Source organism: Schistocerca piceifrons, chromosome 3, assembly GCF_021461385.2.
Source record: "Schistocerca piceifrons isolate TAMUIC-IGC-003096 chromosome 3, iqSchPice1.1, whole genome shotgun sequence".
In the NCBI taxonomy this organism is placed as follows: Eukaryota; Metazoa; Arthropoda; class Insecta; order Orthoptera; family Acrididae; genus Schistocerca; species Schistocerca piceifrons.
This window is the reverse complement of record NC_060140.1, coordinates 648857698-648881562: the sequence shown is the minus strand read 5'-3', so window position 1 is coordinate 648881562 and position 23865 is coordinate 648857698. Positions and strand designations below refer to the sequence as shown.

The 23865-nt window shown below is 40.4% G+C and overlaps 1 protein-coding gene across 1 annotated transcript; it reads left to right on the top strand.

Annotated features, from left to right (window-relative positions):
• Positions 1-459: 459 nt before the first annotated feature.
• On the top strand, positions 460-9987 carry LOC124788936 (trypsin-1-like). Its single transcript, XM_047256223.1, has 2 exons — positions 460-843; positions 9625-9987. The coding sequence occupies exons 1-2, from the start codon at positions 460-462 to the stop codon at positions 9985-9987; spliced, it is 747 nt and encodes a 248-aa protein (XP_047112179.1).
• Positions 9988-23865: the final 13878 nt, after the last annotated feature.

Genomic DNA, 23865 nt, shown 5'->3' with positions numbered 1-23865 from the left:
AATCTTTGTGAAAATATTGTTGAGATTTCGTCGATAATTCGGGTTGATATTTGGGTAAATCTTTCACCATGCAGACACGTTGCTCCATAATGGTAATTATTTCTGATAGAGTAGAATGGTTGAAACACGGCAACTGATTTATTTACTCATTTAACTCTCTTCCAAACAAGGGACAAGCTGATGGAGAATTCATTGCACAGGAAACGTGCACAGCCTATATTCATTAGTGGAAATTTACGAGTAAATTTTTCGCTAATTTGTTGCATGCAGTATAATTACCTACATTTCTAGCACACTGATATTCTGTTTTTGATAACAGCTAGAGCTGTTAAGTGAGGTCGGCATAACTGGTAATAATTCTGTTTTGATTCAAAGTATTTGATAAATCTGGAGAGGTGCCGATAACTGATACGGCAAGTGCTGAACGCTAGTGGCAGTGCTGCGTGGCTGTCCTGAGAGATGATTCGGGCCCTCGCCTTGTGCCTGCTGACCGCAGCCTGCAGCGTGGCGCCCACGCTGGGGCGCGTCAGCCGCGTGCTGGGGGGTGAGCCGGTGGACATCTCGCAGGTCCCATGGCAGGTCTCCGTTGAGTACGTGGAGGCGCACTACTGCGGCGGCTCCATCGTCAGCCCCAGATACGTCATGACGACTGCGTGGTGCATTTCTGGCGCCGAACCAATCTATTACGTGCTGCGGGTGGGTACGTCAACTCGCGAGAGTGGCGGCGCCACGTACACCGCTTCCGATATGTTTTGGCACGAGGATTTCGATTATGTTACAACAGACAGAGACATTGGTTTCTTCGAGATCTCAGGTTCCATCTCGTTTGATGACAACGTTCAGGTATTCTGTCCAGCAATATTTAAAGTTCAGTCTTATCAGATTATGGTTCCACAATGATTTCCAGTCTCGGAACTGTTGCCTTGCGAGGGGCAAATGTTCTACAGACTTTTCTTAACGCAGATTGATTCCATGATAATGTTAGAACTTTCAAGGATGGTGCAGTGGAGTAATGCATCAATGTGAGTTAGGGAGAGTGTCGAAAGTTATATGCGGAAACGTTCTGATACCTTGAGATTGGGATAAAAATAGCTGTATTGTTCTTGCAATGATTGTTGGTTAGGCAACTTTTAGAGGTGGTAGCACGGAACAAAACAAGAAAAAATGTACTGCAAGTAAGTATGGGCTCTAAAATCTCCAGCTTAATAGCAACAGTATCAGAACGATTTTCGCCTACAGTTTTCGACATAGTTGTTTCCAGATCAGGATACCTTACCTCAGACAGATACATTTTACTATTCTCTATGATTCATGAAAGTCTGTAACAAGTATACTATACAATGAGCTGACAAAAAGCATGAGATACATCTTAACATTGTGTTGGGCCTCCTTTGCCCAGCGTAGTGGTGCAACTCGATGTGGTATGGACTCAGCAGGTCGTTGGAAGTCCTTAACAGAAATACTGAGCCATGCTGCCTCTATAGCTGTCCAGTGATTGCGAATGTGTTGCCACTGCAGGATTTTGTGCAAGAACTGACCAACCTCTCGATTATGTCCCATAAATGTTCGATGGGATTCGCGTCGGGCGATTTGGATGGTCAACCCAACTGCTCGAATTGTCCAGAATGTTCTTCAAATCAGTTGTGAGCAGCTGTAGCTTGGTGACATGGCGTACTGACATCCGTAAAAATTACATGGTTTTTTGGGAATATTATGTCTATGAATGGTTACACATGGTCTCCAAGTAGACGAAAATAACCATTTACAGTCAATGATCCGCTCAGATGGACCAGAGCACTCAGTACATTCCATAGAAACATAGCTCACACCTTTCTGGAGCCGCCACCAACTTGCACAGCGCCTTGTTCAAAACTTCGGTCCATGGCTTCTTAGGATGTGCGTCACACTCAACCCCTACCGTCAGTTCGTAGCAAGTTAAATCGGGACTCATCTGACGAGGACACGCTTTTCCAGTCGTCTAGGGTCCAACTGATGTGGTCACGAGACCAGGAGAGTTCCTGCAGGCAGTACCGTGCTGTTAGAAACGACACTCGTCTCTGTCGTCTGCTGCCATAGCCCATTAAAACCATATTTCTGCACACTTTTCTGACGGACACGTTCGTCGCACGTCCCACATTGAGTCTGCGGTTGTATCACATAGTGTTGCTTGTCTGTTATCACTAATACCTCTACGCAAATGCACCTGATCTCAGTCGTTAAGTGAAGGCCGTTGGCGACTGGATTGTCCGTGATGAGAGGTAATGCCTGAAATGTGGCATTCTCGGCGCACTATTGACACTTCAGATCTCGGAATACTGAATTCCCGAACGTGTTCCCCGTGCGTCTAGCTCCGACTATCATTTAGCTTTCGAAATGTGTTAATTCCCGGCGTACAGTCATAATCATAATGGAACCTCTTTTACATGAATCACGTGAGTAGAAATGACATCTCCACCAATTCACTGCCCTCTTATAGTTTGTGTACGTGATACACAGATGTGCATGTACCAAATGTATATGTGCATATCGCTGTCCCATGATTTTTGTCACCTCAGTAGTATTTCCAGCCCCTACTTCACTCTCCATGAATGCCTTCATTGATATGCCTTCAGTGCTATTGGTGACTGATATACACGCTTTGAATTCTGTAGGTGACAGAGTAAAAAAATACAGGGACTGAAAGGTTATTTACAGCTTGTACAGGAATCAGATGGAATCGCAAGCGTGGAAGATGTAATACTCTCTTAATCCGGATAATGAAATTAAAATGCTTGCTTCCTTCGAATGTCATTCCTCTTGTTTTTCCCCTGAGAAACTAAACGTTACTTCTTTCTGAGAAGAGGTCTATTAAATAAAACATTTGCTCATAGAAGTAGTCTGCCATTATAGGCGATAAAATCAACTTCTTACGAATCTCTTTTGAAATGAACAGTAACATTAGTTTTTTAAGTTTTAAAAGAATAGTATTATCTGATTAAGGACAAAAAATAATAAAATACACACATGTAGTTAAAATTATATTAATTGTTCTGATAGGACTTGTATTAAATGAAACTTAGTCCTTCATAGAAACTTATGTCCCCTTCCTTGCCAATACAATCTTCTTCACTTCTTCTTCTGAATTATTTTTCATTGAACTAAAGCATAATTTTCCACAATAATTTTAAGAGAAACTATTAATTGCAGTAAGACAAAAATAATAAATAAATGTACACACTAACACCTAAAGCCAAGCTGATTGTTGCTCACCCTGTCTATTTCAGTGTCATACGTAGAAAGCAGGCATATTTTTATTTGTAGATTTTTCGTTTGGTCTCATGCGTTATTATCAAGTGCAGCGAGTAGTCTTCTTTACTCTTTCCCCTCTTCATTAGAATTTACTGCACAGACTGCCCCTTTAGCCGATTCACTCTTTGATTTTACGTGTTAGTATATGGTTCCTCATCTGCATTAAGTAGTGCCGTTACTGTGATTTTCCTGGGTGAAATGTGTAGAATACCTGCAGGTTTTTTTCTGCCTAGGAACCATATCTACTTCACATAGGCACAAGTGAATTTGTTCTGTTTAATCAGAAGTATCCAGTGTTATGCGGATTTGAACACTACATGACACGAGAGGCTGAACCTCGACATTTCTTATTGTTCATCTTTGTGTAGTGGCTTTCTAATTTTACACACATCCAGTTGTGTTTTCAGATTAATATTTTGGCTGATACTCATTTAATCTGTACGTAATTTTCTATGACTATTAAACCTAATTCAAACAAATGTCTAATACACTTATAATAAAAGTCTGTTTTAATTCTGCTGTTGTTTTTTCACGCTTTTTGTTGTTTTGCTTTAGCACACTTTATTCGCCATTGAAAAGCTGAATTGTACATGTGGAACCTTCTGACACATTTTCCCACGTATTACGAAAGGCTGCGAGGCGTCTGGCACCTGGTAGATGAGCTACGTTTAGTTTCCTCTGTCCTGCTCTTCTGTTGGTTACTTGTTTCTGTGAATTTACAGTGCATATGGACGCTACATGATCTCAGAATATGGCTGGACATATCTTTGATTGAAAGACGTGTTTCCTTAAATTGGATGTTGCGTGAATTCTGCCTGCGGAGTAGCTAGCGATACAGGTAAAACCAGTTTGTAGGCATATTTAACCTCTAACGTATCAAGTAGAATTAACTTTCTGGTGATACTCTCCATGCTCATAGACATGTTGAAATTGGATGTTCGGTACAGGGCCGTTTCTACCGTTTTTTAAGACTAAGCAGCCGCCTTGAGTGGCACAACCTTGGGCGCGGCAAAGGGAAAAAAATTAATTTCATGTAAAACAGCGAATGAATTTAACAAATGAGCAGAAAAAAATAAAAGACAGGAAAAATGAAAGCATAGAACTGTTTTCAAAAGTATACGGAACAGTCACTTAGTAAATCTTTACTTACTTTGACGAAAGTAAACACATTGCCCTACCTATCTCAGAACTAACGCAGCCACTACTGAATACAAAACAGAAAAACATGACGTTGTTTCACCGTGTTCTGGAGCGGGGTTTGTGAGCTGGATTGCGACAATGCACAATGTTGTGACTTGATACCACACCTCCCCACGCTTGAAACTGTTATATGTAATTTGCTTCACACATTTCTTCGTATGCAACCATTACTTCGAAGCCACTGTTCCTGAATGAATGACACTGTGTGTGTGTGTGTGTGTGTGTGTGTGTGTGTGTGTGTGTGGTCCTGTCTGCATTCATTTTTGTATTTATGTACTTATTATTGATATCATTTTGTTTATTGTTGTTGCTATTAGTTCTACCATTATTATTATTGTTATTATTATTATTATTACTGTTATGTACTTATTTTTGATCTCATTATTTTGTTTATTATTAGTACTATTAGCTTTATGATTATTCTTGTTGTTATTATTTTTATTACTACTACTACTACTATTAGCATTACTCCCACACGTGTGATGCAGTTGCTTCGTAATTTTTCGTTCCTGATTGTATATTCTGGGAAACTACAAATTTACTCTATAGGTTTACTACTTTCAAAGAAACGAAGCGAAAGCACACTTTCAAGAGACTATTACTGTAAACTCCAAACAGCCATTTTACATGTCATAAACATGTTGTTCCATATAACACTTTCACGCATCATACAGTAAAAAAATTGTCGTCATTGGAGTTTGAACTAATGGCCCTTGGGGTGAAGTTTCAATGTTCTACCAACTTCCTCACGGAAGTTATAGTTAACACTATTTACAGCTATGCTTTTGCTAAGCTCCGTAGTTCTGATGTTACTCTTAATCCAAGAATTAATTAAAATAACACATTAAGAACAACAATATGAATTTCATAAATGTGCTGGAGTGTTTACCTTGCTTTGAAGTAAGACTTAAATACACTGCCACACGGTACCACATTGTTACGAAAATATTTATGTTCAAAGATAACAAATGAGCTTTGCACTTAATGATCACAGTTATGGAAGCAAATACCTCCAAAAACTCGCATCACAGAAGCAAAGAAATTTCTCACAGTTCCTTGAGAATTAATCACATAACACTAAAATGTTTCAATTCCTGTAATGAGATACCATGCAATTATTAGGGCAGAGCAAACTTTTTAGTGCAACCTTATGTGACAGAAGAATGATGCAGAAATTTAATGCAGCGTCTATGCTTCAAAATGACTGATACAGCAAGAAGAATGTGTGTCAAAAACAATTTTGCAATTCACCTTATGGTATTGCTTGGTATCACACAATGTACCACAACAATGCTGACCAAAGGAATGAAGACTTACCAAAACAATGGCCTTAAAGTTTACATTCTGTTCCCCAAAAAGTCACACACACATTAAAAAAAATGAAATTAAAAAGAAAAACAGTACACGTACAATGTTGCGTCAAGAATCTCTCTTTTTTTCGGATAGTCTAGACTATTCCGCACATGACGCTAGTAACTGCTAGTATCATCTGTCAAAAAAATGAATCTTTTAAGTTCAACAAATAATCAAATCGTAAATGATCTTTAACCCCTGAGTCATGGAACTAAACACAATATGGCTACGAGTGTAATTCAACACCCACATACCAATAAAGGGGCATAAACCAAACCCTCCAGTATCAATAGTAAAAGAACAGTCAGGGCATTATTACTGAACACACAAAAATCTCAGCAAGGAGATGAGAAGATTCGCCCGCCAACGGCAGTTCAGTTTCAAAGCAACGTCCGATGGCGTAACGGTAACAAGGGACCGCCACGCCGGACGGAAAATCAACAAGAGTTGATTGGATGCACAAGGTTGGCAAACGATCTTCGACTTCATTAGTAGATAGTACCTTAAATAGCAAGAAATTTCATGAATCCTTTTCTCCCAGAATTAACAAGTAAATATACAAGCATTAGAGAATCACACAGCAGTAAATGACGTAACTTAAGCCGAAATCCACAAAGCTGTCATATATAGAAGGTAAAAATACAACATAACTTAATTAAAGAAAACCACAAACTGATGCTGATATAAAAACACCTGCAGGCCTCTTGAACTCATACTCAACGTTCGCTTGACGGGAGTTTAAGCAAGCAGCAAGATTGAGCCGATACCTTTAGAGTTGTAATAGCAGTGAAGGCGGGTAAGGTGCATGAGCAGATGGCGACGCACTGATAAAAACAGTAGAAAGGGACGTTTTGCGTACGTAACCCTGTCCCCAAATTCACTCAACAGAAGTAAGGAACCTCACCATAGTTGTTCCATAAAAACACGGGAGAACTGCCGGATATCGGTAACGTTCTGCCACGATATTTCGGCGCAGAGTCTTCTGGCCATCTTCAGGTGAATGCCACTGTAGTAGTACTGGCGAGTACGCGCTGAGCTCCGCTATTTAAAGCCTTCTGAGGTGACACTGCGCATGCGCTGCTCAGCGTGCGCGTTCATAACGGCTCCGTGCGCTGCGCATCGCGCCCTGCACTGTGAAAGCCTGGCGTATCGGTATCAGGTCGATTTCCATCTTTATGCAGATAACTACGTCGACTACGAAGTTTCTCTATAACAGGATTCCAAGCAGAGTAGTATAGAAACTTCGTAGTCGACGTAGTTATCTGCATAAAGATGGAAATCGACCAGATACCGATACGCCAGGCTTCCACAGTGGAGGGCGCGAGGCGCAGCGGAGCCGTTATGAACGCGCACGCTGAGCAGCGCATGCGCAATGTCACCTCAGAAGGCTTTAAATTGCGGAGCTCAGCGCGTACTCTCCAGTACTACTACAGTGGCATTCACCTGAAGATGGCCAGAAGACTCTGCGCCGAAATATCGTGGCAGAACGTTACCGATATCCGGCCGTTCTCCCCTGTTTTTATGGAACAATCAGTGCGCCGGGAAAGCTTTAAACATCTCACCATAATTGTGAGACAGCACGCTTCCGCCTTAATCAAGGCGCCGCAGCCACAGACTTCCGCAACAGGAATAGCTTTGGCCGCCTTGTGTCCTCCGGAGACGATTTTTTCGGACACGTGGCCCCTAGCGAAATGACGAAATCCAGTCCTCCGATAGAGAAGTCACACGGATCAATTCACGTCATGCCCAAGGAGCCCATCTTGCGCCGCCGGCCACTTACGTCAAAACGGCACGCCCTCCGCTAGAGGCAAAGACGCCACATGGAAGACGTACCTCGACCTATCGACACGGTACGGCTCAAGTACGACTACTTCTGTAAAAAAGCTCTACTCTCTTGCGTATTTACTCGTATTCTGTAGGTACGCAGGTGTAAATTAATCTAGTATTACTAACTGCATCAGCTATAACTCTGCTATTCGGCATTTATCTTTGTTGCAACTATGATTCCTCTCTTTGACGCAGCGGCTATTCATAGTTCGTTGTTACTTATAGGATTCGTTGTGGCATTGTGGCCCGAGATGCGAGTAAAATAAATAACCGATACTGCTTGCGACATTATGAGGTCAGTTGAAACGTCCCCTTTGAAAAATTATGAATGACAATGCTGGAAAACTTCTACGTTGTTTGATACAGAAACAGCTGAGTAAAACTCAACGTACTTAGACAGTTTTCTCTTTCCTTATTCTGATCATCACTAAACTGACACACAATATTTTAGCGCAATGCAATCTGATTTTCAATAATCCCTACAAAAGAATGGCCCTGACTAAAAATAACCTATACCTTTCATGTATCACTTACCTCACAAAAAGTTTCGTTACTCGAACTACTACAATACAGCGAGCGCCAATACTGCCAGCTAAATAAAAGATTCCAACTACTGAAGGCACTAACGACTGATAGGCATAGTTAGCAGATGAAACACTTTGATAGAGAACAAACAATGTATTTACCTTAAGAGTGTTCGAAAGTCAGGGTGTTACAAAAAAGTACGGCCAAACTTTCAGGAAACATTCCTCACACACAAAGAAAGAAAATATGTTATGTGGACATGTGTCCGGAAACGCTTACTTTCCATGTTAGAGCTCATTTTATTACTTCTCTTCAAATCACATTAATCATGGAATGGAAACACACAGCAAAAGAACGTACCAGCGTGACTTCAAACACTTTGTTACAGGAAATGTTCAAAATGTCCTCCGTTAGCGAGGATACATGCATGCACCCTCCATCGCATGGAATCCCTGATGCGCTGATGCAGCCCTGGAGAATGGCGTATTGTATCACAGCCGTCCACAATACGAGCACGAAGAGTCTCTACATTCGGTACCGTCGTTGCGTAGACAAGAGCTTTCAAATGCCCCCATAAATGAAAGTCAAGAGGGTTGAGGTCAGGAGAGCGTGGAGGCCATGGAATTGGTCCGCCTCTACCAATCCATCGGTCATCGAATCTGTTGTTGAGAAGTGTACGAACACTTCGACTGAAATGTGCAGGAGCTCCATCGTGCATGAACCACATGTTGTGTCGTACTTGTAAAGGCACATGTTCTAGCAGCACAGGTAAAGTATCCCGTTTGAAATCATGGCGGTGAATCGAGGAAGTACAGTACATACTGACGAAACTAAAATGAGCTCTAAGATGGAAATTAAGCATTTCCGGACACACGTCCACATAATATCTTTTCTTTATTTGTGTGTGAGAAATGTTTCCTGAAAGTTTGGCATTACCTTTTTGTAACACCCTATATCATGACATGACATCCATCTTTACAAATTTCCTTTTTCTGGCGGACACACGTCCAGATCGTATGCTTATATTAACTTCTCAAAACTCTGGCACCTCTCTCTCCACACCCATCACTGCTGGCGGCTCACCTCCAACTGCACAACGCTACGCATTGTTCACATCCAACTGCCCAACAATACACAACCGAATATTCCAACAATGAGTCCAACCAGCCACAGACTGCATACACCGCAGTCAGCGATGTTCATACAGAGGTACAAAATCCCAGCCCTGGGATTCTAAGCCTTACTTTATCCAAAAACGTATCTGGACATATTGTTTTGTATCCAGAATCCTAAGAACCATTAAATCTAAAATGTTAAATAACAGATATTAGTTTAAGATTCATACTATCTACACTTTCAGTCTAGTTTCTTTTTCTAAGTGTTTACGTCCCACAGCAGACTGCCCTGTTGTTACCGTCACTGTTTTCACAGGCCATTCCTCTGGCGACTGAGGAGCTCGAGGCAGGCACTTCCGTGACGGTGAGTGGCTGGGGAAGCCTTCAACCAGGGGCAGACTACCCAGAGCAGCTGCACGCCGTCAACACGACTATCATCGACCGCTCCTCGTGCAACGACACCTACGAAGGCCTCATTACGGAGAACATGATCTGCGCTGGTGAGCCTGAAGGTGGCAAAGACTCTTGCAACGGTGACAAAGGTGGTCCTCTGGTTGCGAACTCCACGCAGTACGGTATCATTTCGTGGGGGTACGGTTGTTTTTACCCACCATACCCAGGTGTCTACACCAACATCGTTTCCCTGCGCTCTTGGATTAATGAAACAATCGGCGTCTAATTAATTCTATGATTTCTGTATTCAAAAAGTTGCCTCATGTATGCACACACATACAGGCATGCACATCTATATAAGACGAAGATTAGTTTTAGATGTGCATCTTCATCTATGTCCAAACCTTTTCTTCTTCTATAAAATTATACTGCATGTGAGCACTCACCAGGAGATAAAAGAATCATTGTGTTTTTCCAAGAAGGCAGTCACAGTGGAGTAGGCATGAGGTAGACAGAGTAGATTGGGAGTAGGTTTCCTCAACAACGAAAAGGAGAAGTATATCAGAATTGAATATATTAACAGTAAACTAGTGAAATGTAAGTCTAATTTCAAAACCACATTTCTTAATTTCATCTAGAAATGAGTGTAAGAATAGCAATTTCTCATGACTGGAAGTTTCAGTAATATCTACAGTTCAGGAAAGGCATGGAAGTCATTTAGTGCTGTACCTTTGTCAACACAACGAACAAAACGTTAACCGAAACAATAACTCAGTTTCATGAAGCACCTCTTGTAAGAACAAGACACGTTCTGGAAGGACATACCTTGGTATAAAGCAACCTCTTTCATTAAACCAATATATTTAAATGGAGATATTTTAACAAACAAACCCTTTTATTGCTGTAACATAGGTTATTAACATATGTACAAATATAGATTACATGTTCTGCGTTTAAACAGATGTATAGATATCATTAAATTCTTATTTCGAATGCAACAGTCAACAAAATGCTGCTTGCATTGTAGAATTTGCTGTGAAATACTAAGGAATAAATGTTCTGACTCAGAAAGTGAATCATGTTTTTAAAAAAGTATGTATTAAAGAGTAATTTAAGGAGTAAATAAATTAAGTTTTTTGTGAACTCTCATCCCCTCCCAAAACACAAAAGATAAAGGAGCAAGTAATATACAGACAATGACAATGAAGTCTGACATGGAAATGTGATTAACTAAGTGAGAAGAAAATTTTAGCATAAGGCTGCAAAACTAAGGCAGCTAGACTGTACAAATAACACAGGGAAAGGAACACAAAATGCAAACTTGTGAAAGATATTTTTAAGTAAGATCTGACATTGTCAGATAAAGGAGATATAATCATCCATGTAATTTGTTAAACATTTTATTGGGCAATGAACCATTAAATTACAACTTTTATTTTGGCTAACAACCACGCTTACTAAAGAATCAGTCCTTAAGTACAATACATGTAACTCAGATTTAAGCACAAACTAAAACTGGATACCCAGATAGGGACTAGAATCAGATTCTGACAAATGATGACTTTAATGTTGCTCACTACAACTCTTGCATTAGTGTTGGCACATTGCTTTTCAACACTCTAATTAACAGTCCATATGTTCTCACTCCTTGCGCAACAGTTAATTTCAAACGTAGGGCATACAAGATATTATCTTCTTCAGTAATTATTATACCAATATCTTTCGCGCAAAGCTCCTCAGGAAACCATCTATGGACTCCCACATTTCTATCAATCTGCACAGCACAGTATTCAGTCCTTTAATCACAAATTTCACTGTGGAAAAACCGTAAGACAACAGTAACTTTAATCTCACCAAGCTCACCATGCAGACCATGGGCGTTATCTACAGTGTAAATGCACCTGGATGGCGACTAGCGTTCGTTTCCTCTAATGGAGGTCCTTGCGTGTCTCTGGAGCATGAGTTGTTCAGCGATGGCCATCCAGTAAGAACTCGTGAGGACAAAAGTTTTTTTGAGGAAATTGCTTTTCTTGACATGTAAGAAAGTGGAATAATTTATGATTTCTGTCTTATACGCCTATATTTTAATTTACAGACGAAATAAAGTATAAATAATTTAATGGGGTCAGTTGCCTGAAGCAGTGTGATTGTGCATTTTCGCTTTGTGCCTGTTAGCACCAATGACTCAGCGCTAGGACATGCAGAAACGGGCTGCCCGGGACTCATTGCACCTCCTTTTCAAACGGCTGCAGGCTATTGTTCCGGCAGCTTGTTCAAATAATCAGAGACAATCATGTTTATTGTGACGTTAGTACCCGAATGACTTGAGAGTAGTCACTACGACAGTTGGGAGTTTTGTCAAAAGCTGTAACAATTTCGCAGAGTGGACTACACTTTGCATTGAATAGAAGGGAGTCACTTCTGGTGGTAAGTGTGATAAAACTGGCTGAAGCATCGGAATTCTTGCATCTTCTACTGTTAGCCACATGATGGAGTAAGGTTCTGATGCAAAAGTCATGACTTTTGAAAAATACCGTATCATCACCAAAGGCATGAGAAGTCCTCATCATAGTTCCAAGTTTAATCTAATAGTAATACCAAAAAATTATATATTTTTAATTAAATAACCATAATAAACTATTGACAGTGAGGTAACAGTCTGTTACCAGAACAAAAAATTAGCATATTGCACTCTAACGTTCTGTTTCGATTTGTAGTGCTACATGAGCGCAATTTAGAGAGACTTTGGTGCCAAAAATGGTTCAAATGGCTTTGAGCACTATGGGACTTAACATCCGAGGTCATCAGTCCCCTAGAACTTAGAACTACTTAAATCTAACTAACCTAAGGACATCACACACATCCATGCCCGAGGCAGGATTCGAACCTGCGACCGTAGCGGTCACGCGTTTCCAGACTGAAACGCCTAGAACCGCACGGCCACACCGGCCGGCCTGGTGCCCAATATCCTTCTAGGATCACCTTACACGAAATAGAACGTCGTCCTGGAGCAACTTGCTTATGAAATAGTATATCACATAAGACATAAGTGTACATGTTTTGACAGTGCTTGCTTGCATACACTGAAAAACTAATCTGGAGAACCATGTCTGAGAGTTCATCCTTCGTTTTATAATACCCAGAGACATATAAGATAAAAGATCAGATGCCTTCCCTACATCTTCTTAAGTTCAGTTTATTCACAAGCAACGCATAATCGTTTACAAGTTATTCTGTCTGAGGCCAAATTGCACTATGCAACGATAGATAAGACAATACCAAGATAATGGAGAATGCTGTAGGCCTTGTGGGAATTGTGGTTACATCTCAGCGCATGATAGAAAAATGCGTTTAAAAATGGTGTTTGCTGAACGCAACTTCATTCGTGATCAGCAGGGCGCATTGCATTTCGACGTATCACTATTTTCCTAAATAATTAATAATTGACCATTAGGTGCCCATTTTGTCTCCGCATAATTTCGCAGTAATTTGTGGCAGCTTGAGGCTAGATATATCCTCGTGCACTTGGAATGCTTCACAGAATTGATGAGTGACTTGATGCCAAGCGATATTATGATAGGAGCAGGACAAGTACATCCTGAAGTAATAACGTGTATCCAGTAGTATCAGTCCCAAATAAAGATGATGCAGATGTGGTTTGCAGAACATAATGGCATTTTTCTTCTCGTTTGTCCTAGTTCTGTACGAGATTTCGTCATTGCTGAAAACCTGTGAGGGCAGAGATCAACTGGATCGTATAAAATAACTTGATCCATTCCAAGAGGGTTTGATAATCTTTCCAATGTCTACTTTGCTGCCTGAAATGAGGTTGAAAAAAGAATAATTACGTTCCTCATATACTCTCTTCAATCTTATCCTTAGAGAATGCAGATGGTCTGCGGAGGACGAGATATAAAACGCAGAGGAAACCACATGCACTTCCGTTTTTAGAGTGAAAGTGTTTTCTTCAGAACTGTGAACTGTTCGTCGTGCTTTTTTCGTGTACGCTACAGATCAAAGTAATTAATGCAGTAAGTAATATTTCTTGCTGTGGGACCCATAATATTCACTACCAAGAAACTACTCTTCATGGAGAGAGACTGCATTGGATGGTGTACAATGTAAGTGTGCAGTGAGGTGCAGACAAAAAGATTGTACAAAATTTATAATTGAGCTATTGGCTGCCACGACAAAGGATGGTCCAGATCTCACATTTTCATTCTGAAGTGTGCGAACGGACTCAGTAGGGTGAGGGGTGTGCTCGCAGGCCAATGGTGCGTAGTAGATATACTGATGACCAAGAAACAATACGTTGTTAGCTTCAGATTCGCGTCACGCCGTTTGTAATGTGAGGCAGATATGCCGCAGAGGGCAGTTTTAGAGAACAGTTGGGCATGGTAATAAAGGGGATAAGTTAAGGAAGGTCAATGGTTGTACATACGAGCTGGGGCAGGATGCTGTGAGAAATCAAGAAATTTTATAGGAGACTGAGTACACATTTTAAAGAAGGTTGCCTTCGGAAATGTTGAGGAGAGTGCGAACACAGGTTCCAATTGATTTTTGTGCAGCTGTTATAGAGTGGCAGTGGTATGCAAGGACCCTGATGTGTCGATCAGGTTGGAAGCCGTATCGGCAGTGATTTAGGTCAATATAAGGTGTCGACAGATGGGGCACATCGGAAGCAATAGTGCCAGCAGGGAACAATGGGAATAGAGGTTGAGGTCACCGAAGAGGTAACTGTTGTTTTAGAGGTAGGGAACCAGGGAGGGAGCAGGAGTTCAAAAGAAACCCAAGGTTGACCTATGGGCATTCTCAGTAAAATTATATGTTACGGGATCGTATGCAGAGATGGATTGTGCAGAGGAAAAGTAGTGAGGGAGAAGAATAGCAGGATGTTATGCGGCACAGAAGTGCATGTGTTAGTTGCCAGTGGGGATCTGGTGAAACGTAAGCAGTGAAGATCACCACAGTATAAACTGCATGGAGCGGGGAATGCGGATGTCACACCGCTGGGATTAGTGTACATAGATTTTTGCCTGGGCATGGTTCATTTCGGACTCTGTGTAGAAATTGTGGCTCGTGTAAGTGAGGACTATGACATGACTTTGTATATCGTCCCTTTCCCCTTTAATTTTGTCGATAATTAGTAGTATGAACGACTAGATTTGTGTGCTGGTAGTAATGAAATGCCATACGTAAGCACAGACTGAAATAATTATTTGCAGAAATCCGCTTCTCAGTACCAGTACAGTCCCTGGATACAACATACAACTAGCTTGTTAAAGAATCCTATTGAAATTACCCATCAGAAAACAATGCTACCCAGAGAAACGACATAAACACCTTCGCAGCTGTATTGCTGCATTGGTAACAAAAATATTTTATTCTCCCCTGATTTAACCGGTGAACCGCTTTTAGGCATTTGACAGAATTTAATTTCACTTGTCGATATTACCTGCAAAGATATTAGTATTAATTCAGCCGGGAGCTTTGAAATTTATTCTCTGCTAAATTTAAATTATAATCGGTCTGGCTTCAATGCAATGGATTTCAACTATTTGGTAAAATCGTTTGAAACTATTTAGTGTAATGGTACCGTTGACTGAATCCCATAAATGATTAATATTTCGAACCTTATGCAATGGCTGCCTGTGTGCCATTACGACATACGAAAGGCAGATGACCAAAAGATTCTTAGTACCAAATGTGTGTTGTTAGACTCTCAACTGTAGTATTTTATCCATCTACAGCAACAGTAATCGAAAGTAACAAAATAATAAACAACCAGTTGCTAAAAAGAAATTTAATTTCCGTACCGGTTTTGGCCACTCACAGCCCTTCTTCAGAAGAATGCGACAGGTATAATCCTCTGAAGAAGGGCACTAAGTGCCCAAAACCGGTAAAGAAACTAAATTTCTTTTATTCAGCTAGTTGCTTGTTATTTCACTCTTTAACTATTTTACACGAAGGGATAAGAAATAAGCAAAAACACAATTACATTTAATACGTATAATAAAAGAAACACGTACATACTTGAGCGATACGGGAAATACGTCTGTAGCCTTTTGCTTGCAAAACAAGAGTGAAAAGCATTCTTCTTTATGTCAAAGACTCAGAGCTACTTCAAAGAGAAACTAGGTTATGGCTTCTGTGGACTATTAAAATACATAGACAACATACAGTGACATTTACATTTTCATACACAGTATTAAATAAGTTCAGCGTCCTTTCGTTCTTTACAGTTTTAAATTTATTTACGTCGTTGGGTAATAGGTGTTTTGAGATTCAAATGCAATTTCTCTTTCGTTATTACACATGTTTCATGGGATACACCTTTGATGCCATTGAAACAGCATCACAAGAGAAAGTAAAGCACCTAAAGCGGAATGATACAGAACGGATGGAAGACCACTGAATACGAATATGGAATGAATCGGTGCTTTACTGCAAACCACATAGAGCACTCGGGTACCTGCTGCCGATTCTGGAGGAATTCATCGATCAGCAGTTGGGGGATGGGATTACTGAGGGAAAGAATAGCCCATGGGGCGTAGGAATTGCCGTCGTTCGAAAAAAAAAAAAATATATATCAACGGATGGGTCACGAAGTAAGAGGTTTAGTTGCGATTAGTCGACATATGAATGCAAAACTGTAACGGATGCCTACCATTTGTTGAACATTACGGGAATCATAGAGTAGAGGAGCTATAGAAGGTACAAACTGTTGAGGGAAACAGAGATTGGAATACATTCAGCGAATAACTGGTGATTTATGTTGCAAGTACTACGCTGAGATGAAGAGGTTAGCAGAGGAGAGAATTCTTGGTGGATCACATCAAGACTGATAATTCAATAAAAAATACTATTTAGGCCAGTGCAAATTTTTTTGATACGTTGACCTTGAGAAGCAGCTATCATGTGCCACAAGTGGCTCCAGAGGATCGACCGAAAACAGCATTATCTTCGCTGTGGGACCACTGTGAATTTAGGAGAATGCACTTCAGGCTGAAAAACGCCCCTGCGACGTCTGAGAGATTGCTACATAGGGTTCTCAGAATTTTAAAATCATATTAGTGCATGGTGTATCTTGATGACATAATCGTCTTTGTGAGTGAAGTGGAGCGGCACATATAACATCAAAGGGAGATATTCCTCAGATTAAGGGCTGAGAGTCTATTTCTGAGTACAGAGATGGAATACCAGTAACGTAATTATTGAGGATGGTGTAAACACAGACTCAAAGTCAGTTGACGCCGCATGTCAATGTCATATGCCTGAATGTGTGAAGGAATTGCAATCGTTTGTCAGTGTCAAATATTATTAAAGAAGGTTCATAAAGAGATATGCAAATATTGCCATCCCATTATCGAAATTTGCCAAATGTTCAGAGCCTGAATGGTCAGAGGATTGTTAGTGTCCTTTTGAGAAACTGAAAGAGTCTTAGTCTTTTCCAATTTCAATAAGGAATTTATTCTGAAAGATGTGATGTATCCAACCAAATACTCAGTTTTGGGAAGAGGACATGGAACATCTGGTGCCTTGTGCATTAACAGATGAACTCAGTGGAGAAGAATTACTCCACGATAATCCGCCTGCTTAGCTGAGTGGTGACATGTTTGCCTACCATAACGTTGGCCTGGGTTCGATTCCCGGCGGCGTTGGAGATTTTCTCCGCTCGTGGACTGAGTGTTGTGTTGTCCTCATCATCATCTCATCATCACCGACGAGCAAGTCACCCAGTGTGGCGTCACCAGAAATAAGACTTGTGAAATAAGACTTGCAACTAGGCGGCCGAATTCCCCCGGATGGGGCCTCACAGCCAACAATGCCACACAATCACTTCATTATTTTTTACTCCACGACAGAAAAGTAAATCTTGAGCCTTATCTAATGAATCACCTACTTCAGGTGTTAACTCTGTGGAATCTAGTTTCGAGTGACAACGTACCATGCAGCACTGAAATGGTTGGTAGGGTTGTATCATCCACCTAATGGGTTGACAGATATGCTGTATGATTGATTCTATTTGATTTCGATGTCATATATAAACTTGGAAATAAACATGGTAATACAGATGGACTGAGTAGGAAAGTAGTTATATTGCAAAAAGAAGGTAATGAGCTTAAAGAGTGACACACTGCACAGAGGACTGCTGACGAGTATAAACATTTCCTAAGCAGTTACAGTTTTGGATGCAGCATTGATTGCTGTGCAGAGATAGCAATTTGGGTCTGCTGGTGGTGGTACCAAAAAAGTTGATTGATAAAGTGTTAAACACGTCGGGGGTATGTAGATCAACCAGCAGAAGACTAGCGGAGAGGTACTGATTGAGGAGATCAGTCATGGACTAATATGTGCACAGTTGCATAACGTTTACACAGAAAACGGATTTGTTTGCAGAAGTTACCTGACTGAAGCTTTGCGCCATTTCAGTGCCTTGGGATTTATGTCTTAGGCACTTTCAACAAAACACCTCCAACGAACAAATATGCACTCACAATTACAGACCTTTTTTCGAGATACATGGAATTGGTCGCGATGCCCACCCAGCTGGCAGAAATACTGACGTAAGCGCTAGGGATACTGAAGTTCGAGGTACCTGAGACTGGGTTGGTTGGGTTTTATTGGGGGAAGAGACCAAACAGAGACGTCGTCGGTCTCATCGGATTAGGAAAGGACAGGGAAGGAAGTCGGCTGTGCCCTTTCAAAGGAACCATCCCGGCATTTGCTTGGAGCGATTTAGGGAAATCACGGAAAACCTAAATCAGGATAACCGGACGCGGGATTGAACCGTCGTCCTCCCGAATGCGAGTCCAGTGGTACCTGAGACCGCCGTGACAGATCAGGGAACCAACATTTTGTCAGATTTGTTCACAGAATTGTGTTTGAAATTATGTATGATAAAACTGAGGATATGTCCTGTACATTTTCAAGCTAGTGGAAGAATTGAAAGGGTTCATATAACTTTACGGAAGAGTTTAGGCACACCATATCAATTGGGATGTCTCCTTATGGTATGTAGTCAGAGCGTACAACATGAAGTAACCCGCAAATACAGAATTTTCAATACCAGAGTTATTCTGCACCTATGGTCTAGCAGTATCATCTTTGACTGTTAATGAAAACGTTCACGGACCCGTGTTCGAAACCAGCCATTGCTTAAATTTTGATCACTAATCAATATTGGCCACTGAAGGCTTCCTGAATCAGAGGTCACCCTCATTCTGCCTGCGGCCTTGTCAAAGAGGTCGGATGAGTGGAAAGACTTTCAGGATACTACCTTACCCTTGGGGTGGTGAACTGTTCCTAAAAGCGGAAGAATCAACAATGATCAATGGCGTGAGAATGCAGAAGGAAAGAGAAACCAATGCATTAAATACGCATACCCTGTATCCTCAGGACACATGGCCTGCAATTGAAACAATGTCATGATGATTTCTTCACTGGCAAAAAACTGCGGAATATTCCATTCTGATCTCCAAGAGGGGATTGCCGAAGGGGAGGTGACCATGAGAAACAGACTGAATAACCAACGAAAGGATAACGTTCTACGAGCCAGGGCGTGGAATGTCAGAAGCTTAAGAACGTATTAGGGAAGCTATAAAATCTGAAAAGGCAAATGGAAAGGCTCAATTCAAATATAGTAAGGGTGAGTGAAGTGAAATAGAAAGAGGACAAGAATTTATGGTCAGATGAGTATAGCATAATATCAACAGAATCAGAAAATGGTATAACAGGAGTAGGATTCGTTATGGATAGGAAGGTAGGGCAGGGAGTGTATTAATGTGAAAAGTTCAGAATTGAGAGTTCAGGTGTGCATGCCAACGTCACAAGATGGAAATGAAGAGTAAATATATGAGGATAATGAAAGGGTAATGCGTTACGTAAAAAGAGATGAAAATCTAATAGTCATGGGTAATTGAAATGCAGTTGTAGGGGAAGGAGTAGAAGAAATTGTTACAAAGGATACGGGCTTGGAACAAGGAATGAGAGGAGAAAGGCCAGTACAATTTCATAATAAACTTTAGCTAGTAGTAGCAAATACTATGTTCAAGAATCACAACAGGAGGAGTATACTTGGAAAACGCCGGGTGATAAGGGAAGATTTCAGTTAGGTTAGATAAAGGTCAGACAGACATTTCGAAATCAGATACTAAATTGAAAGGCGTTCCCAGAAGCGGATGTAGACTCAGATCACAATGTGGTAGTTATGAAGAGTAGGCTGAAGTTTAAGAGGCTAGTCAGGAAGAATCAGTGCTCAAAGAAGTTGGATACAGAAGCACTAAGAAAAGGTGAGGTAAGATTGAAATGCTCTAAGGCTATAGATACTGCTATAAGGAATAGTTGAGTAGGCTGTACAGATAAAGAGGAAAAGTGCAATCGCAGAAGTTAGTATTGAAAACAAAGGTACAAGGAAGGTAATTGCCAAGAAATCATAGCTGAAAGGAAAATGTATTTCAGTTTATCGATGAAAGAACGAAGTACAAAAATGTTTATGGAAATTCGTAAATACAGAAACGCAAGTCGCGAAGAAATGAAAGAAATAGTAAGCGGAGGGAAACTAAGATGAAATAGCTGCATGAAAAATTTGAAGAAATCGATAAACAAATGATTATCGGAAAGACTGATTCAGCACTTTTTTTTTTTTTTGGGTCATCCGTCTTCTGACTGGTTTCATGCGGCCCGCCACGAATTCCTCTCCCGTGCCAACCTCTTCATTTCAGAGTAGTACTTGCTACCTACATTCTCAATTATTTTCTGGATGTATTCCAATTCTCTGTTTTCCTCAACAGCTTTTGCCCTCTACGGTTCCCTCCAGTACCACGGAAGTCACTCCATCAAGTCTTAACATACGTCTTATCGTCCTGTCCCTTCTACTTATCAGTTTTTTCTACATATTCCTTTCCTCACCGACTCTGAGCAGAACCTCCTCATTCCTTACTTTTCAGACCATCTAATTTTCAACATTCGTCTGTAGCACCATATCTCAAATGCTTTGATTCTTTTCTGTTCGGGTTTTCCCACAGTCCATGTTTCACTACCATACAATGCTGTACTTCAGATGTACGTTCTCAGAAATTTCTTCCTCAAATTAAGGCCTATGTTTGATACTAGTAGACTTCTCTTGGCCAGGAACGCCCATTTTGCCATTGCTAGTCTGCTTTTGATGTCCTCCTTGCTCCGTCTGTCATTGGTTATTTTACTGTCTAAGTAGCTGAGTTCCTAAGCTCCATCTACTTAGTGACCATCAATCCTGATGTTAAGTTTCTCGCTGTTCTCACTTCTCCAACTTCTCATTACTTTCATCTTTCTTCGATTTACTCTCAATCCATATTCTGTACTCATTTGATTGATCATTCCGTTCAGCAGATCATGTAATTCTTCTTCACTTTCACTCAGGATAGCAAAGTCATCAGCGAATTGCATCATCGATATCCTTTCACTTTGAATTTTAATTCCACTCCTGGACCTTTGATTTATTTTCATCATTGGTTCTTCGATTGAACAGCAGAGGAGGGGGAAGACTACATCCTGCATAATACCATTTTTAATCCGGTCTCTTCGTTCCTGGTCGTCCACTGTTATTATCCCCTCTTGGTTCTCGTATATATTGCATGTTACCCGTCTCTCCCTATAGTTTACCCCCGGTTTCCTCAGAATTTCGAACATCTTCCACCATTTTACACTGTCGAAGGCTTTTTCTGGGTCGACGGATCCTATGAACGTGTCCTGATTTTTCTTTAGTCTTGCTTCCATTATCAACCGCAATGTCAGAATTGCCTCTCTCGTGTCTTTACCTTTTCTAAAAACAAACTCATCGTCATCTAGCACATCTTCAATTTTCTTTTCCATTCTTCTGTATATCATTCTTGTCAACAACTTGGATGCATGAGCTGTTAAGCAGAGAATGCCATAATTCTCGCACTTGTCAGCTCTTGCATTCTTCGGAATTGTGTGGACGATATTTTTCCGAAAGTCAGATGGCATGCAGCCTGACTCATACAATCTATACACCAACGTCAATAGTCGTTCTGTTTCCACTTCCCCTAATGATTTTATAAATTGTGAGGGAATGTTATTCATCCCTTCTGCCTTATTTGATATTAAGCAAACCAAAGCTCTTTTAAATTGTTATTCTAGTACTGGATCCCCTGTCTCTTCTAAATCGACTCCTGTTTCCTCTTCTATCACATCATACAAATCTCCCCTTTCATAGACGCTTTCAATGTATTCTTTCAACATATCCGCATTCTCCTCTGCATTTATCAGTGAATTCCCGTTGCACTCTTAAAGTTATCACCCTTTTTTTTTAAGGTAACCCAAGGTTGTTCTGACTTTTCCTATATTCTGAGTCTGTACTTCCGACAATCATTTCTTTTTGTATTTCTTAACATTTTCATTCATCCATTTTGTCTTAACTTCCCTGTGCTTCCTATTTATTTCATTCATCAGCACCGTGTATTTTTGCTATCCTGAGTTTCCCTGAACGTTTTTGTATTTTCTTCTTTCGTCAGTCAACTTAAGTATTTCTTTTGTCACACATGTTTTCTTTGGAATTATCTTCTTTGTATCTGTTTTTCTTTCCAACTTCTGTGATGGCTTTAGTAAAAGTAAATGTACGAGAGAGACAATTCTGACGTTGTGGTTGACAATGGAATTTTTTCCAAAACATCAAGAGTGATATGAAGTTGTGAGAACCACAACACCGGTGAACGTCAAGATCCAGTTGCCGAATAGGGCGACAGTTGCACATGTGGGACATCTGAAACTGTTTCAGGAGAGTCTACAGTTTATTCCAGGATTTTTGGGGCTGCAACGAAAGAAAGAAAAAGCGAAAAAAACGTGCCCTGAGATAGAGGAAGGTTATAGACAAAGAAATGAGAGGAAATCCGTGTGCATTAAGGTCTAGGAGAAAAAAAAACTTTTTTGTTTTGTTTATTAGATACAAGCAGTGCTTATTTTCTGGAAAATAGTTAAGTGACCTGTTGCCATTGTCTGAAGTATAAAAATTATTGCTGTGAGAAATTGCAAATACTTTTAAGATGTACCTTAAAGTAGGCAAGCCGGCCGCGGTGACCGAGCGGTTCTAGGCCCTTCAGTCTTGAACCTCGCGTCTGCTACGGTCGCGGGTTCGAATCCTGCCTCGTGCATGGATATGTGATATGTCCTTAGGTTAGTTAGGTTTAAGTAGTTCTAAGTTCTAGGGGACTGATGACCTCAGATGTAGAGTCCCATAGTGCTCAGAGCCATTTGAACCATTTTTTTAAAGTAGGCAAATAATCTAGACTTACATACCATATCTAGAATTAAGGTTAAAAGAACTATCTTGCAGATGAATCTAGTTGTTTAAACCAGGTTCCAAATCCTCATCAGAATATTGCTATCATGTTTCTCCAGCTATCGCTCCATACTTCTGCTGTCTGTAGCTAGGTGTCTTCCTTTCAGGAACCATCCCCACATAAAGAATTTGAACAGCTGTGAAGAAGGTCCTAGTAGTTTGATGAACATAAAGTCTTTAGATGCAGTGATATTCTTAATGGGATAAAAATTGGGTTCCTTTATGATAAATTGCTAGAAAATTCACTGGTGGATACTGATGTGTGGTTAACTTTGTTTGTCAGAGTCAATGAAGAAGCTGAAAATTTCTTTTTTCTAGGAACTCTTGAAAATACCTGATTAGTCTTATTTCACAATATCTGAGTCCTTGATATTTTTTAAAAAATTTCTTCCTCACCGAAGATTACTGCAGGTTCGTCAAGCAGTAGGAAGGGTCTAATACTTAATTGCATGAAGAAACATTATTTTAGTTACTTGAAAGGTCTTCTTCCATTCGCTCACCTAACATTTCGTAAAATGACGTTGGATCAATGGGAACAATGCCTAGCAGTACATCTCCTCGTATTTCCTTTTTGAAGAGAAATCTCCTAGAACTATAATTAATCATTGGTTTTCAGGACTTCATTATAATATCTTTGTTTATTTCTCTCTTTCCAAACACTCTGAGTTGAGTTTCTATTCCTTTCTTGGTGGCAGTATGAGGAGTGATACTACGAGTCTGCAGTTTTAAACTAAGTTCAGACAACTCCTGTAGCTCATCACACATTAAACCCAGATCCAAAATAAAATCAATAATACTCCTGATTTTCTTTAGAAGACCTTCATA

Bases quoted from the DNA above. Each gene is read 5' to 3' on its own strand.
- LOC124788936 (XM_047256223.1), top strand. From the start codon at position 460: ATGATTCGGGCCCTCGCCTTGTGCCTGCTGACCGCAGCCTGCAGCGTG. The intron at 844-9,624 runs GTATTCTGTCCA...CTGTTTTCACAG, and splicing joins CGTTTGATGACAACGTTCAG to GCCATTCCTCTGGCGACTGA.